This window comes from Theropithecus gelada, chromosome 12, assembly GCF_003255815.1.
Source record: "Theropithecus gelada isolate Dixy chromosome 12, Tgel_1.0, whole genome shotgun sequence".
Taxonomy (NCBI): Eukaryota; Metazoa; Chordata; class Mammalia; order Primates; family Cercopithecidae; genus Theropithecus; species Theropithecus gelada.
In genome coordinates this window covers 3,136,061-3,149,020 of record NC_037680.1, presented here as the reverse complement: position 1 = coordinate 3,149,020, position 12,960 = coordinate 3,136,061, and the positions used below count along the sequence as shown (strand labels likewise).

The following is a 12,960-nucleotide window of genomic DNA, read 5'->3' as shown; positions in this document are numbered from 1 at the left end:
CTGCCTGGGCTCCAAGACCACATGGGTGCACACAGGTGGTGTGGAGGGTGGGCTGGCTCTGCACACACCACGCCTTCCCACGCTGTCCACGGCGCCACCGAGACTGTCCCGCGCTGCGTCCCTCCCCTCCCCACCCCACCCCACCCCACTGTACTGCCCTGGGGTAGGCAGGTGCTGCCCCCACCAGGGCTTTGCGGGGCCTCGGCACCCAGGCCCTTACTGGCCCTCCTGTTCCCCAGAGCATCCTTCTGGCCTATGACAAGCACAAGGACAAGACAGTAGAGGAGGCCAAGGTGGCCTTCCTGAAGTGGATCTGCCGCTGGCCCACCTTCGGGTCTGCCTTCTTTGAGGTGAAGGTAGGCCTTGCCCCACGCCCGGGCCTCCTGCCCAGGCAGGCTCTGCTCAGCTCTGCCCCGGCAGGCCCAGCATCAACCAGCACACATCTTGGGTGGGACTGGCCACGAGGCTGGAGGGTGTGGGCGTGTGTGTGTATGTGCACGTGGCCTAGGTGAGCTCCTGGGAGGTGCAGCCTGGCCTCCTGGGCTGGACTATGACCGCTGTGTCCCTCCCTCCCAGCAAACCTCGGAGCCCTCCTACCCGGACATCATCCTCATCGCCATCAACCGACATGGGGTTCTGCTCATCCACCCCAAGACCAAGGTAGCTGCCGGGCCTCCGGAGGGGCTGGGGGCCACCAAGTCCAGGGACCCGTGCAGGTGGGGCTGCAGTCACCTCTGCGGTGTGTCGTGCCTCTCTCCTGTCCCCTAACACACACAGCCCACGGGCTCTGGAGGCACCCTGCCCACCCACCCTCTCTGCCCCCAGGACCTGCTCACCACCTATCCCTTCACCAAGATCTCCAGCTGGAGCAGCGGCAGCACCTACTTCCACATGGTGCTGGGGAACCTGGGCCGTGGCAGCCGCCTGCTGTGCGAGACCTCCCTGGTGAGCGCCGGTCCCTTCTCCCAGCCAGGATGCACAGGATGGAGCGGCTGGAGACTGGGTTCCCCACCCTCACCCCTTTCAAGTGGCTCATTAAGAGGGCTTAGTCACAGGGCCCAGGCGGGGCCAGCAGACCTGGAGGGGGACTGGGTGCATCCCCAGGACCAGCAGCCAAGATGGCAAGGCCAGGCAGGAGCCCCTGCACCCTTGGCCCGTTCTGAGGCGGGAGGGAGACCTAGCCCCAGCAGGGCAGGCAGAAATGACGGTGCCAATGGCAGGAGCCCACCTGCCCTTTCTCCATGCCCTGCACCGCTGGGTGCTGAGGAAGAGAAGGTGGTCCCTGAGTCCAGGACCCCCACCTGCCCTCTGCACCCACAACCTCTGACCCACCCTGTCCCCTGTCTAGGGCTACAAGATGGACGACCTGCTGACCTCATATGTGCAGCAGCTCCTGAGTGCCATGAACAAGCAGTGGGGCTCCAAGGCCCCAGCCCTGGCCAGTGCCTAGCAGCGGATGCTGGCGTGTCTGCTCAGGCACCCTGTCAACCTCCAGCCTGGCAGCACCTTCCCAGGCCCTCTCAGCCCAGGGCCTGTCCTCGGCAGGCAGCCTTCCATGCTGCCCCCCATACGAGCCCACTCAGCCCCGCAGGTGGCCCCCTCTGTACTGGGCGCTGCATATGGAGGTGAGAAGACCCAGCGTGGGTCGGGAGTCTCGGACCCCCAGGCTGTTGGTGCATGGCTGAGAGGACCCCCCCGCAACCCCAGTCCACCAGAATGTTCAGTAAAAACCCCTGGGGCAGGAGAAGCGAGTGTGTCTGAGGGGGCAGGGTGTGGCACGAGGTGGACATGGGGCCTGGGAGGCTCTGGCCCGCAGAGAGCCGCAGGGAAAGCAAAATGCCTTGCGACTTTCCCAGGGAACTGAGAGGGCAGCTGCATTCTCCAGGAATGACTTCATCCCTCCCTCTTTCTGCTTCCTTCCTCCCCCTCCCTTCCTTCCTGTTTCTCAGACTGGGGAGGGGCACTCATGGGAGAGTCCTCCTCCCAGGCCCCTCCTCACACCTTCTGTCGTCCCCACCCGCCACCCGCCACCCGCGACACCCAGGAGGCCGGGGTGGAGGTGCGGCTCTCTGGCTGCTGGCTTCATGCTGAGGCCAGCTTGTGCCCAGACAGTGGCCAGAGCTGGATATAGCACCTTGGAGGCCTGGATTCCCCCCACTCCCTGGCATGTCCTGTCCCTTCCCACCCCTCCTCTGCCCACTGGGACAGCTTAATGTGGACCTGGCCACCCAGGCTTGTGAGGTCCTGGCAGGGCTAGTTTTCAACCCCTTATGGCAGCCTGGCCTGGGATAGATGCTAGGGCCCCTTGAACTCGTGCCTGTCTGTCTGCTGTCTGTCCCTCTGTTCAACTGCCCCAGCAGCAGTGTGTTCACAGCCGCTGCCATCCCCTCCACTCCCAACCCCTGCCACAAACCACGCAGGCTGCTGTGGTCGTGTGAACAAGCCTTCATTGTGCAAGCGTGAGCCCAGCACCAGGTCTGCGCCGGCCGCAGAGGAAGCGTCCTCCCTGGCGGTGCTAACAAGCCACCTGCGACCCCACCGCCTCCTGGACCCCGGCCCAACCCAAAGGCTCAACACAAGCCCCAAGCTGGGTGCGGGGGTGGCCAAGGTGGGACTCCAGGAAGGCCCTCCGAGGGATGGAGGTGGGTCCTGTCCCTCCAGGGAGCTTGTGGGTGTGGACAGCAGGACTTGCTGGCTCAGTGTGGGCACAGGGACACTGTGCCACTGGTTGAATGAGTGGAGAGGGATTGCAGGTGGCTCCTAGAGGCCTCCATCTGCCTGGCCCTGTGGCTCCAGCAGGCTGCCCTGGCTGTGGGTGGCCCAGGAGCCACATGCACTTAGTGGGGCTGCTCTGGGGCAGGGGCTGTCACAGGACAGCACGAGCCACCCGGGGAGGGCCAGCCTGGGCCACGCAGGGAACTGTGGTGCAATTTGCTCCTGTCCCTGGAGGTCTGTGGGCGGAAGCTGTGGGCACAAGTGGCCGTGGCTGTCAGACGTGGGGTCACAGGCTCCCACTCCCTAGCTCCTGCCTCACAGAGGGAAGCCACAGCCAAGGAGAAGAGAGACATGGGGAAGGCAGAGATGAGGGAACAGGAAGGGAGGAGGCAATGAGGAAGAAGGGGAGGGTAAGGTGCGGAAGGCGCAGATGGACCGGGCCGGGGGAGCTGAGCATGGACAGCGGGAGGGGAGAAGGCGGGGGGGCCGAGAGGCGGCCATGCAGGGGGGCCTTCAGGCAGAGTTGAGGTCCGCGGCCTTGGGCTGGGCCTTGCGGGAGGTCAGCTCCGACAGCTTCTTCAGCCGCTTCTTCAGCTCCAGCGGGAACTTCTCATAGCACCTCTTACACACGGGCTTCATGTCGAACTCCACAAACTTGTTCCTGGGGAGGAAGCAGAGCTGTCAGCAGAGCCCCACGCCCACCCCTTTAAACCCAGACAGGTGACCATGGAGTGGGCCTCCCCACACCAGCCTCTCCCAGCCAGCAGGCCAGGCCCTAGGGGGACCTGACCAGCGAGCATAGGGATGAGAAGGGCCTTGAGGCTGCCCTTCCCTCCCAGAGGCTTCTCTCAGGTTCGGACACCCCAGAACCCTCTATGCCTCCCCACGGCCCTTGGAAACCTGGACGCCATTTCTCCGCTCCCAGCTCCAGCCATCCCACACCCCTTGAGGCTTCCTGGACGAGCAGCTGACACTGCTGCTTTTGCCTATGCTGTTCCCTGGGCTGGAACGCCCGTCCCTCCCCAGAGTCCAGGGTTCTGGCAGGTGTGTTGGAGGCACGAGTGTTCCTCCTCCTCTCACTGTGCCCTGGGGTCCCTGGACCTGCCCCCATCTCACTGGGCGGTATGGGGCCGGGATGCCCCTTGTCCCCACCATATCCCCAGGCCAGACCCAGCTGGTGTGCAGGAGGGCTGCTAAGAGGAGCCCCCTCCACCCTGAGCCCCATCCCACGATCACAGGACTCACTTCAGGGTGAGCTTGCTGTTGCAGGTGGAGCAGGAGAAGCAACTCACACACCAGGCCTTGTTGAGGGCCGACACCACTGTGAGGGAAGCATGTGACTCAGCAGGGCTGGCTAGGCTGCCACAGGCGCAGCTGGGCTCACAGCTGCAGCACCCAGGCCCCAGGAGAGCAGGTGGGGTGGGGGAGGGAACACAGGGCCTCACCATCGCCTTCAATCACATGGCTGCAGTTGTAGCAGACGTCCCCGAAGAGCTGTGGGCCGAGCAGGCTGTCAGAGCGGCTGCAGGCAGTCACACCCTAGCCCAGGGCCATCATGCAGTCGGCCTGGCCCTCCAACACGGCCCCTCTCAGGCATCTCCCAGGCCCTGCTTCCCAGGGCCCAGCTGCGAGACTGGGTTGAGGGCACTGCAACCCATTAGAACCACCCGCCGCCCCAGGAAGGACAACCAGCTGGGACATTGCTCCCCAGAAGGCCCCTTTCCTCTGGCTGCTGCTGTCCTGCAAGGAGGTGGGCCCAGGTGGTGACCGCATCCCATCAGCGCCCCCACCGCCGCCTTCTGTACCAGAGCAAGGGAGGGAGGGGGTTGCTGGCACTGTCAGCCCCGTGTGCCCAGGACCTCACACCAGCCCCAGAACATTCTTCAGAGGAAGACACTGAGGCTGAGAGAGCTGCTTGGGTCTCGAGACCCCAGGCCAGGAACCAGGACTGAGGGTGCAGGCCTGGGCTCAGCACCTGGCAGAGCTCCTGAGGGGGTGCCCACAGCCTCCCCTCCAGATCCGCGTCCCTGAGGGCTCTGCGCCGGGCTCACCTGGTTGTAGTGAGTCTCACAGTAGGCCAGGCCCTTCTTCTCATAGTGCCGGTGCCCCAGAAATGGCTTCTCACACTTGGCGCAGACGAAGTGCTGCGAGGACAGAGGGTGGGCCGGACAGCATCAGGGCTAGAGCGGTGACCCCAAGGGACAGTGGTGACCCGGGGACGACAGTGACCCCAGGAGCCAGTGGTGACTCCAGGGGACAGCAGTGGCCCCAGGAGGCAGCAGTGACAGAAGGGGACAGGAAGCAGAGTCTGGGCAGGTGGAGGCCCTTCAGGATTCACACTGGACAGAGAGGGCTGACGCCTCTGTGAATGCCCTGGGGTCAGCAGACCCCACCCCTCCTCTAAGACACCGATGGGAACCTTGCCAGTCACCATCCCCTCCCAGTCTGGCCTCCCCCAGGAGGAGGTCAGAGGGCAGCCTCAGCCCCAGGAGTCAGGTGCCAGCTCCGTGCTGTGGCATGGTGGGCCCTCGCTGGCAGAGGCGGCCCAGCCTGTCCACGTGGGGCCTCTGCAGGCACCCCCTGCAAGCCTGGGGTCACTGAGCAGCGCCTTGCATTCCCCCAGCGATCTGCATGTGAGGATGAGGGCTGGGGGCTGGAGGCTGCATCAGGGCAGGACAGCATGGCCTCCCACCCCAGCTGCCACCCAACACAGCTTCTGGACACAGCGCTGGCCAGGTCATCAGGGAAGGTGGTGGGCTCACCGATCCCAGTGTACCCATGAGAACATGAGAGCCCACCACCCAGCGGGGGCACTCCAGGTGACCCAGTGCTCACACCTGAGGAACTCTTCAACTCCGTGTTTGCACAGGGCTGTCCACATAGTGGGTTCTGTCAACCACAACCCCCAGGGCACCCCGGGCAAACTGCCCCCAAGGTTTTCTCCTGACCTTGGAGTCTCTTAGAATGCCAGCAGGGGGAAGAGGAGAGGTGGGCACAGCTACCTAACCATGCGTGTGCACTCGGGTCTCCTGGCTCCCGTGGGCAGGCTGGTGTCCCCGGCTGAGCACAGGGAGGGGCAGTGCCCCAGAGGAAGGGCCTCGCCGGGAGCCAGCCACGCAGCCTGGGCTGGGAGTGTGGAGGGGCTTCAGGGCTCTGCTCTCACCGTGACCCTGAGCTGGGGCACCCCCAACCTGAGGCCACATGCCCGCCAGCCTGGCTCACCTCCACGTGCCACTGCTTGCCCAGCGCGTTGACCACTCGGCCCTCGATGGGCCGGCGGCAGGCACCGCAGATGGGGACGCCCATCTTGTCATGGCAGGGCAGGCAGTAGAGCTCGCCCTTCAGCTCACGGGCCTCAGCCGTCAGCTCCTTCCTGGAAGACAGCGTGCAGCCCCCAGGTGCCGTCCATGCCCTTCTGCAGGGTCATGCCAGCAGCGCCGCCACCCCGGGGCGCGGCTCCCCGAGGGGCCCATTCTGTGCCTGCAGAGCGGAGGCGGCAGCTCCCTCTGATCTCCGGGCTCTGTGCAGACTTCCTGTGCCCCAGACAGGCCCTGGAGCACACACTTCCCGCACAGCCCAGAAGAGTGGCCTGTGTTCCGAACCCAGGCCTCTGAGAAGTAGGTCTGTTCTCGGGCCCCCTCCTCCTCCTCCAAACCAGACTGGGTGTCTGGACAGGCACGGAGAGGACTGGAGTGGACGGTGGGGGTGGGTGAGGACAGGGGCGGAGGGGCTGCCTGTGCAACTCCTGTCTCTAACACCAGCGCCAAGCCCACTCCCGGTCTCTTGCCCGCCCCGCTAGCCCCCGGGTCCCTTCTGCTGCTCCCCCTCAACTCTCGCCTGCAGTCTAGGGCCAGCCCACCTGCCTCCCGAGTCTCAAGTGCCCCCCGAACAGAGCCCTGGAGAGAGCAGCTTCCTGCCATGGCCGCTTCCCGGCCCCTGGCCCACTTCTGCCCTGCGGCCCCCCTCCTGGGACCCCTCTCTCTGCCCACCCTGCTCACCTCTCCCGCCTCAACACTTCCCCAGGTGGAGGCCCCACCGCCCTGACCCTGGGCCCGCCCTGGCTCCCCGCCGCCCGCACTGCAGGGCCGGGCCGTGCACCTACCCACAGTGCGTGCAGTTGAAGTGGTCAGGGTGGTAGGCGTCGCTCCTGAACATGAGGGGCTGCTCGTCGATGACCAGGTGGCACCGCTGGCAGATGTACTTGCCCAGGCCCTTGGCCTTCTCACGGTTGTGGCAAGGCCGGCAGAGATGCCTGCGGGAGGCAGGGGCATTAGGGGCAGACCCCCCCCCCACTCCCACACAGCCCGGCCACCTCCGAAAGAAGAGACCCCAGACCCCCTGCCACTTCGCTGAGCAGCTGGGGGCTTCAAAGGGGCTCAGCCCAGGGTACAGAAAAGCAGGCTGCCCAGTCACAAGGCCACAAGAGTGTCCTGGAAATGCAACCCAGGCTCAGCAGAGAAGACGCCAGGATGCTCAAGTTCACTGCCTCTGGATCGTATTTTTCCTCTTTCTGCTTTCTCTAAGCCTAGGGCATGCTGCGGAATACAGTACACACTTAATTGATATCTGCTGAAAACACTGGTTTATTTTCCCAATGTATTTAACACACACGAGTTATAGTGTCACTCTGCCCAGCAGAGTGGCCAGTGAGTGTCCTGGGAGGCCCACTCACCCCCTTCCTTCGGGGTTTGCCGGATGAAGAAGGGCCCAAACACGTACAGGCGATTTCTGTCTCCAAAGACAAGCACAGCTATATCAGACGGAGGTCCCCAAACCCAGGAACTGTCATTACAGAGTCTTTTTGTGAAGGCCTCAGAATAATTTCTGATGCTGCTTGCTGTGTTGGACAACAGCTGTGTTCTCAACGAAGAGACAAAGCAGCATGGTTTCTGTTTCCTTGGACCTCAAAGGTGGCAGGAATCTAGATTCAGAGTCCCCAGATAAAGATACACAGAGGCCCCAATCCAACACCCCTGGCCCCCATTCCCACCTGCCACCGAATCTCTCTCTGGCGCTCCTGCTGCATCCAGGCCTCCCTTCCCAGGCTCCCCAGCCGCAGGGGCCCTCTCCACCCCTCTCCACCCCTCACCAGCCTCCACGGCTGCCGACGCCGTGTTGGCCCCTCTGACAGGCTGGTCAGGGAGGATACTGAAGAGATCCAATCTCAGACCCAAGATCCCTACCCAGGTTATGGTGGGCAGACCCCAGATGCCAGGGCCGCCCATTCAACATCCCTCCCTGGACCCCAGGACCTGCACTGCTGGGCCTGGACTCCATCCTGCACAGGCACTGTGCTCCATCTGCCCTGGGGTGTCTCCTCATCAGCTGTGTGCAGGGCAAGGGGCTCAAGCAAAGGCCCAGCCTCCACTTGCTAAGCTGCTGACTGGCTCTCTGTGCCTCCCTGAGACCCCGTGTGCCCAGCAGGGGGCAGCAGCTCAGGGTCAGTCGATGGAATGCCTGGGTGAATGAATGATTGTGCAAGAGAGGAAGGGAGCCACGGTGGGCATCATCTCCCCTTCACACTGGCCAGGGCCCTGGCTCTTACGCCCCAGGAATGGGAAGCAGTTGTGGCCTGTGGCTGCAGTCTTCATCACCACAATCCCTGAAGCCCACCCTTGCCCAGACACCTGTGCCCCAGCCCCAACCCCAGGCCACCTCCTCAGCAGGTCTGGGGCTGAGCTGCCCCACCTGGCACCTATAGCGGCCAGCCAATGCCCCCTGCAGTGCCTCTGTCCCAGACTCGGCCCCATGACGACACTCCACATGCTGGTGACTCCTCCAGAGCATCAGGACCACACTCAACCCGCGAGGAATTACTTGTTTCAAAGATACAGAAATCAGCTCAACGCCTGAAAACGCCATCGCCACAGTCAATGCCCTTGAAGCCATCGACAGTGATCACCCCCATAACAGAAGCTCTGTGAGCCCAGAAATGCCCTGCTCGGGGTGGTTAGCTTCAAGCCACCATCTTTCCAACCAGCCTGGGCCAATTCTTCCAGACGGCCGCCTGCAGGCACAACAGGAAAGGGACGTGTGCACTGGCTCAGACACCTCGCACCCGGCTGGCTCTCAGGCCAGACAGACTGGGAAGCCCATCTCTCTCTCGTAGAAGTCCAGATGGGAAACAGCTTCTCGACAGACCACATCACAGCACCAGATCTAACGGTGACCTTCAGAATTATTTTTCAGATTGAATTAGGATCGAATCTAAGAATTCTAAATTCAAAATGCAGCAGAAAAAACGCACACACACACACGAAGCCTAAGTTCTGGAGGGACACGCCCTTGGCTTCAAATCCTGGCTCTGTCGCTTCCTACTGTTGGCTGATGGGTGAGTTTCTTCATGTGCCTGAGCCTCAGTTTCCTTGTCTGTGAAATGGGGCAATAATCCCAGCTGCACGGGGTGACGCGAAGAGACAAATTTAAGATACGGCCCCCGAAATACTAGCCACATACATACAGTTTTCAATGTTTAAACAACAAAATCTAAAGTCTTTTGAAACCAGGAAAGGCGATTTGGCTTCCCATGTTGCTGGATGTATCATTTTTAGAAAGACAGAGAGAAACGAACTTTGTTCACTCAGTCTCAGAGGCGGCCGCCGGCAGCACTCAAAGGCACCCCAGCCCAGAGCCACGCCAGGGAGGAGCCCCGGGACCAGCGGTCGGATTCACGGGCTCCCGTGCCGAAGGGGAGCTGCACCGGCGGGCACCCGGCCCCTGAACTGAGCCGCATCCCCACGGGCAGGACAGCGCCCCATTATGAGGCCCCTGCAGCTGTGCCTCGCTCCAGATAAAGGCCATGATTTATTCGGCATGCCCAAATGGGGCCTCATTATACGGGGCAGGACACAAGGACCCTACAGCAAGTGTCCTCAAAGAGTCGCCTCTCACTCAGTGAGCAATCCTCCTCGGACTCCCACCCTCCGATCACAGGCCCCCTCCGCTGTCTGAGGGCGCAGGCCTGAGAGCGCCGCCTGTTGCCATGGCAGCCGGCCCCTCCCTGCCCCCCATCAGTAGGAAATCATCCCCTTCTGAAACGTCCTGTTGTGTCCCTCAGCTCCAGCCTAAGCCCCCCAGCCAGCCCCCGCCTGCTCTGAGTCTCTGAGACAGTCACACACTCAGCCTCTGTGGCCGAGCTGGGGGCGGGGGGCATGGGCTAGGGACACACTAGAATATTCACGCTCTGGTGGCAGCAGCCAGAGGAGCGGCCGCCACACAAGGGACCCCTCAGGAATGAAGCAGCCTTTCAGGGCCAGAGGGGCTGTGGTCTCCCTTCTTCTCCTTAAATAGCCAGCGTTCCACCCACAGCGGCACGGAGCCCTCTGCCACCGACACCCACGGGCGGAGATCACCTGCTGCCCCACAGACCCCTGCCCCTTCCTCCTGGACCAGCGGCTAGAGGTAAGGGGCAGGCCGGGTGCGGCGGGCTGGGAGCCCAGGGCTAAGCAGAGGAAATACTCAGTGGGGAACCCTGCCCAGGGAGATGGGCAGCAGCCGGTCTCGTGCCATGTCTTTGGTGATGGTCTGACCTGTGCATTGAAGGCTGACCCGTCTGAATTCACAGCAGCCCACAAAGCGGTGTTTTGTCCCGCTGATGGGGGCTTGCAGAGGGGAAGTGGCTTGCCCGCAGTCCAGGCTGCAATGGCAGCACCCCTGCCCCTAACCATGAGACAGCCTTGACCCATACAGGAGCCAGATGCCTGGGAGAGGGTTCAGGCCAGGGATGGACTGGCGCTAGTGCAAAGGCAACTGCCACCACCTGGCCATGGCTGCTGCTACCACAGGCCCTCCCTGAGGCCACGCGTGCCCACCCGCCACCTCCACAGAGGCCTGAGACCTGTCCTAGACGCTCAGCTCACCCACAGCCATGGGACCCAACACTGCCCAGGCCCCGGCCCGTTCCACGCCCCTTCCTCTTCGGAACACCCGCTCAGTGGCCATCTGAGCAGTGAGCCGTGAGGAACCAGTGAGTCTAGGCTGAAGTTCATTTCTAAAAGGCAATGGAGAGTGAAGCGGGGCCCATCTCAGACCAAACTGCAGCAACCAGTATCAGAACTCCTCAAACGAGGGACAGAAAGGGAGGAGAAACCTCAGCAAACCTGAAACGAACCAGGAAGCGGTTTAAGATGGAGTGAGTCTCAGTCCCAGAGAGAGCGAGGTGCACGCCCTTCGGCCGGGGCAGGAAGCGGAGGGCAGTGCCCAGGCTGAGACCCCCAGGCTGGAGGCAGGAGGCACCACAGGCCCACCTAGTGCCATGAGATATGCTAGCCCTGCTGTCACTCAGGGCCCCAAGCCCAGTAACATTCTGCTGTCACTGTCTTGAAACTCTTCCTTTTTGAGCAAGGGGCTGCACATTCTCATTCCACACGCGGGCCCCTAAAATTAGGGAGTGGTCCCAGGGCCGGGAGGAGGTGCTGAGCCTGGGAGACAACTCCATGGCAAGCTCTGAGACTGAGTCACACTCCTGCCCTGGCCGAGGCTCCCTGGCCGAAGCTCCCTGGCAGTCTCCAGAGGCAAGGCAGTCCCCCGGGGGACCAGGGTTTCCCTGGTCTCACTTCCAGCTCCAGGGCCAATGTCCCCTGGTCAAGTGACCTAGGGCAAGTTAGCAGACACTCGCCTTGATTCCCTAATCTGTAAAATGGGGCTAAAACTGGTTTGAGCCAGCATAGGCAGGCCCCCACCATGCCAGGCAGAGTGGTCAGTCGTACCTATGAGCTGCTCTCTCCTGGGGCCAGGTGATGCCTGCACAGTGGGGCACAGTACAGGCCCAAGGGACAGTCTAGGGTGGAGGGCACCCACCTTGGCCCCTTCCCACCCCCAGGTTCTAACAAGGGCCCCTCACTCACTGAGCCCCCTCTCCTCTTCCAGTCTCCAGGGCCTCCCCGCACACACCTTGCTCCTGTCCTGCCAACCTGAAAACAGCACACCTGTGTGCCCTTCCCATCTCCCATGGGCTGTCCTCTCTGCCTGCCCATGCACCTGCCCTGGAGCCCTGTTTCTCCAGTTTCTGGGTCCTCACCCCCAGCACGTGCAACATGACACCCTCAAAGTCACAGCCCCCCCGCCCCCGCCATCCCACCGGCACCTGCTCCCTGTCCTCCCCTGCCTCACAGGCCCTGTCAAGGGCTGTGTCCCTCCCTCCTTTTACCTCTCCTCCACAGCCCCCTTCAGAGCCCTCAGCCCTTCCCCAGGGCTCCAGCCAAGCCTGTCTCCCTCTCCCGAGGATCACTCACCCCGCCTTCGGCCCTCAGCTCTCCGCCCGCACCGCACTGTGGTTTTAGCAGTTCTAGGGAAAGTGCCAGCCGAGACCATCCAGCCCAGGTCAGAGGACTGTGGAACCTGGATTCCTGGAGAATGGGGTCCCCGTGAGGAACTCCACATGGGACTAAGAACAGACCCTGCTCCTGGAAGTGGCAGGAAACCATCTCTGGTGTTAGAACTTCAGGCATCTTCAAACACTCTGAAGCCGGGGCAATCTTTTCAGGTAGGGGGACCTGCCTAAAGAAATAGCTAAAAGGTAATATTATTAGGCAGTTGCCCTCCCCTTTGCTTGAGGACATTGATGGCCAGGTGCTTGGGCCAGCCCTCACCCTCCATGTGAGGGCCACAGCAGCTGGCCGCTCGCTCTCCTGAGGAAGGGTACGGCCTGCCCTTCCCTAGGGCTAGGGCCACCACCGTGCCTGCTTCTCCTCTATGTGAGGATGGCTCCAGCCTCCTCCTCAAGCGGCTGCTGTGCCCGTGAACAGTCACCATGCCCTCTCTGCCCCATGCCACCAGCATCCTGAGACAGCCCGATGGAGTCAATAAGAGGAGAGGGGCTGGGCGCAGTGACTCATGCCTGTAATCTGAACACTTTGGGAGGCCAAGGAGGGAGGATCACTGGAGCCCAGGAGTTTGAGACCAGCCTGGGCAACATGGCAAAACCCCATTTCTACCAAAAAATACAAAAATTAGCCGGGCGTGGTGGTGTGTGCCTGTAGTTCCAGCTACTCAGGAGGCTGAGGTGGGAGGATCACTTGAGCCCTGGAGGTTGAGGCTGCAGTGAGTTGACTGCACCACTGCACTCCAGCCTGGGTGACAGAGCGAGACCCTGAAAAAAAAAAAAAAAAAAAGGAAAGAAGAAAGAAAAGGAAGGAAGGAAGGAAGGAAGGAAACAAGGAAGGAAGGAAGGAGGGAGGGAGGGAGGGAAGGAAGGAGGGAGGGAATGAAGGAGGGAAGGAAGGAGGGAGGGAAGGAAGGAGGGAG

At 62.3% G+C, this 12,960-nt stretch overlaps 2 protein-coding genes across 10 annotated transcripts in view; one reads left to right on the top strand and one right to left on the bottom strand.

Annotated features, from left to right (window-relative positions):
- The window catches only part of MYO7B (myosin VIIB), a 79,323-nt gene extending 77,579 nt beyond the window's left edge, over positions 1-1,744 (top strand). The window contains exons 43-46 of the mRNA XM_025404793.1: positions 240-356; positions 577-660; positions 826-945; positions 1,349-1,744. Of these exons, the coding sequence (XP_025260578.1) occupies positions 240-356; positions 577-660; positions 826-945; positions 1,349-1,450 (423 nt within the window). The 3' untranslated portion in view covers positions 1,451-1,744. The remainder of the gene's footprint in view (positions 1-239; positions 357-576; positions 661-825; positions 946-1,348) is intronic.
- A 681-nt stretch (positions 1,745-2,425) lies between these two features.
- LIMS2 (LIM zinc finger domain containing 2) overlaps positions 2,426-12,960 on the bottom strand; it is a 44,074-nt gene continuing 33,539 nt past the window's right edge. For 4 of the 9 annotated variants that reach the window (XM_025404829.1, XM_025404830.1, XM_025404828.1 and 1 more), the window contains 6 exons: positions 6,818-6,967; positions 5,938-6,088; positions 4,767-4,859; positions 4,161-4,209; positions 3,961-4,036; positions 2,426-3,376 (listed from right to left, as the gene is read on the bottom strand). In XM_025404829.1, coding sequence (XP_025260614.1) covers positions 3,229-3,376; positions 3,961-4,036; positions 4,161-4,209; positions 4,767-4,859; positions 5,938-6,088; positions 6,818-6,967 — 667 coding nt within the window. In that variant the 3' untranslated portion in view covers positions 2,426-3,228. Of the gene's footprint in view, positions 3,377-3,960; positions 4,037-4,160; positions 4,210-4,766; positions 4,860-5,937; positions 6,089-6,817; positions 6,968-7,387; positions 7,444-7,967; positions 8,004-11,948; positions 12,168-12,960 lie in introns of those variants that run through there. The other 5 variants (XM_025404831.1, XM_025404832.1, XM_025404833.1 and 2 more) reach the window with 3 other exon arrangements.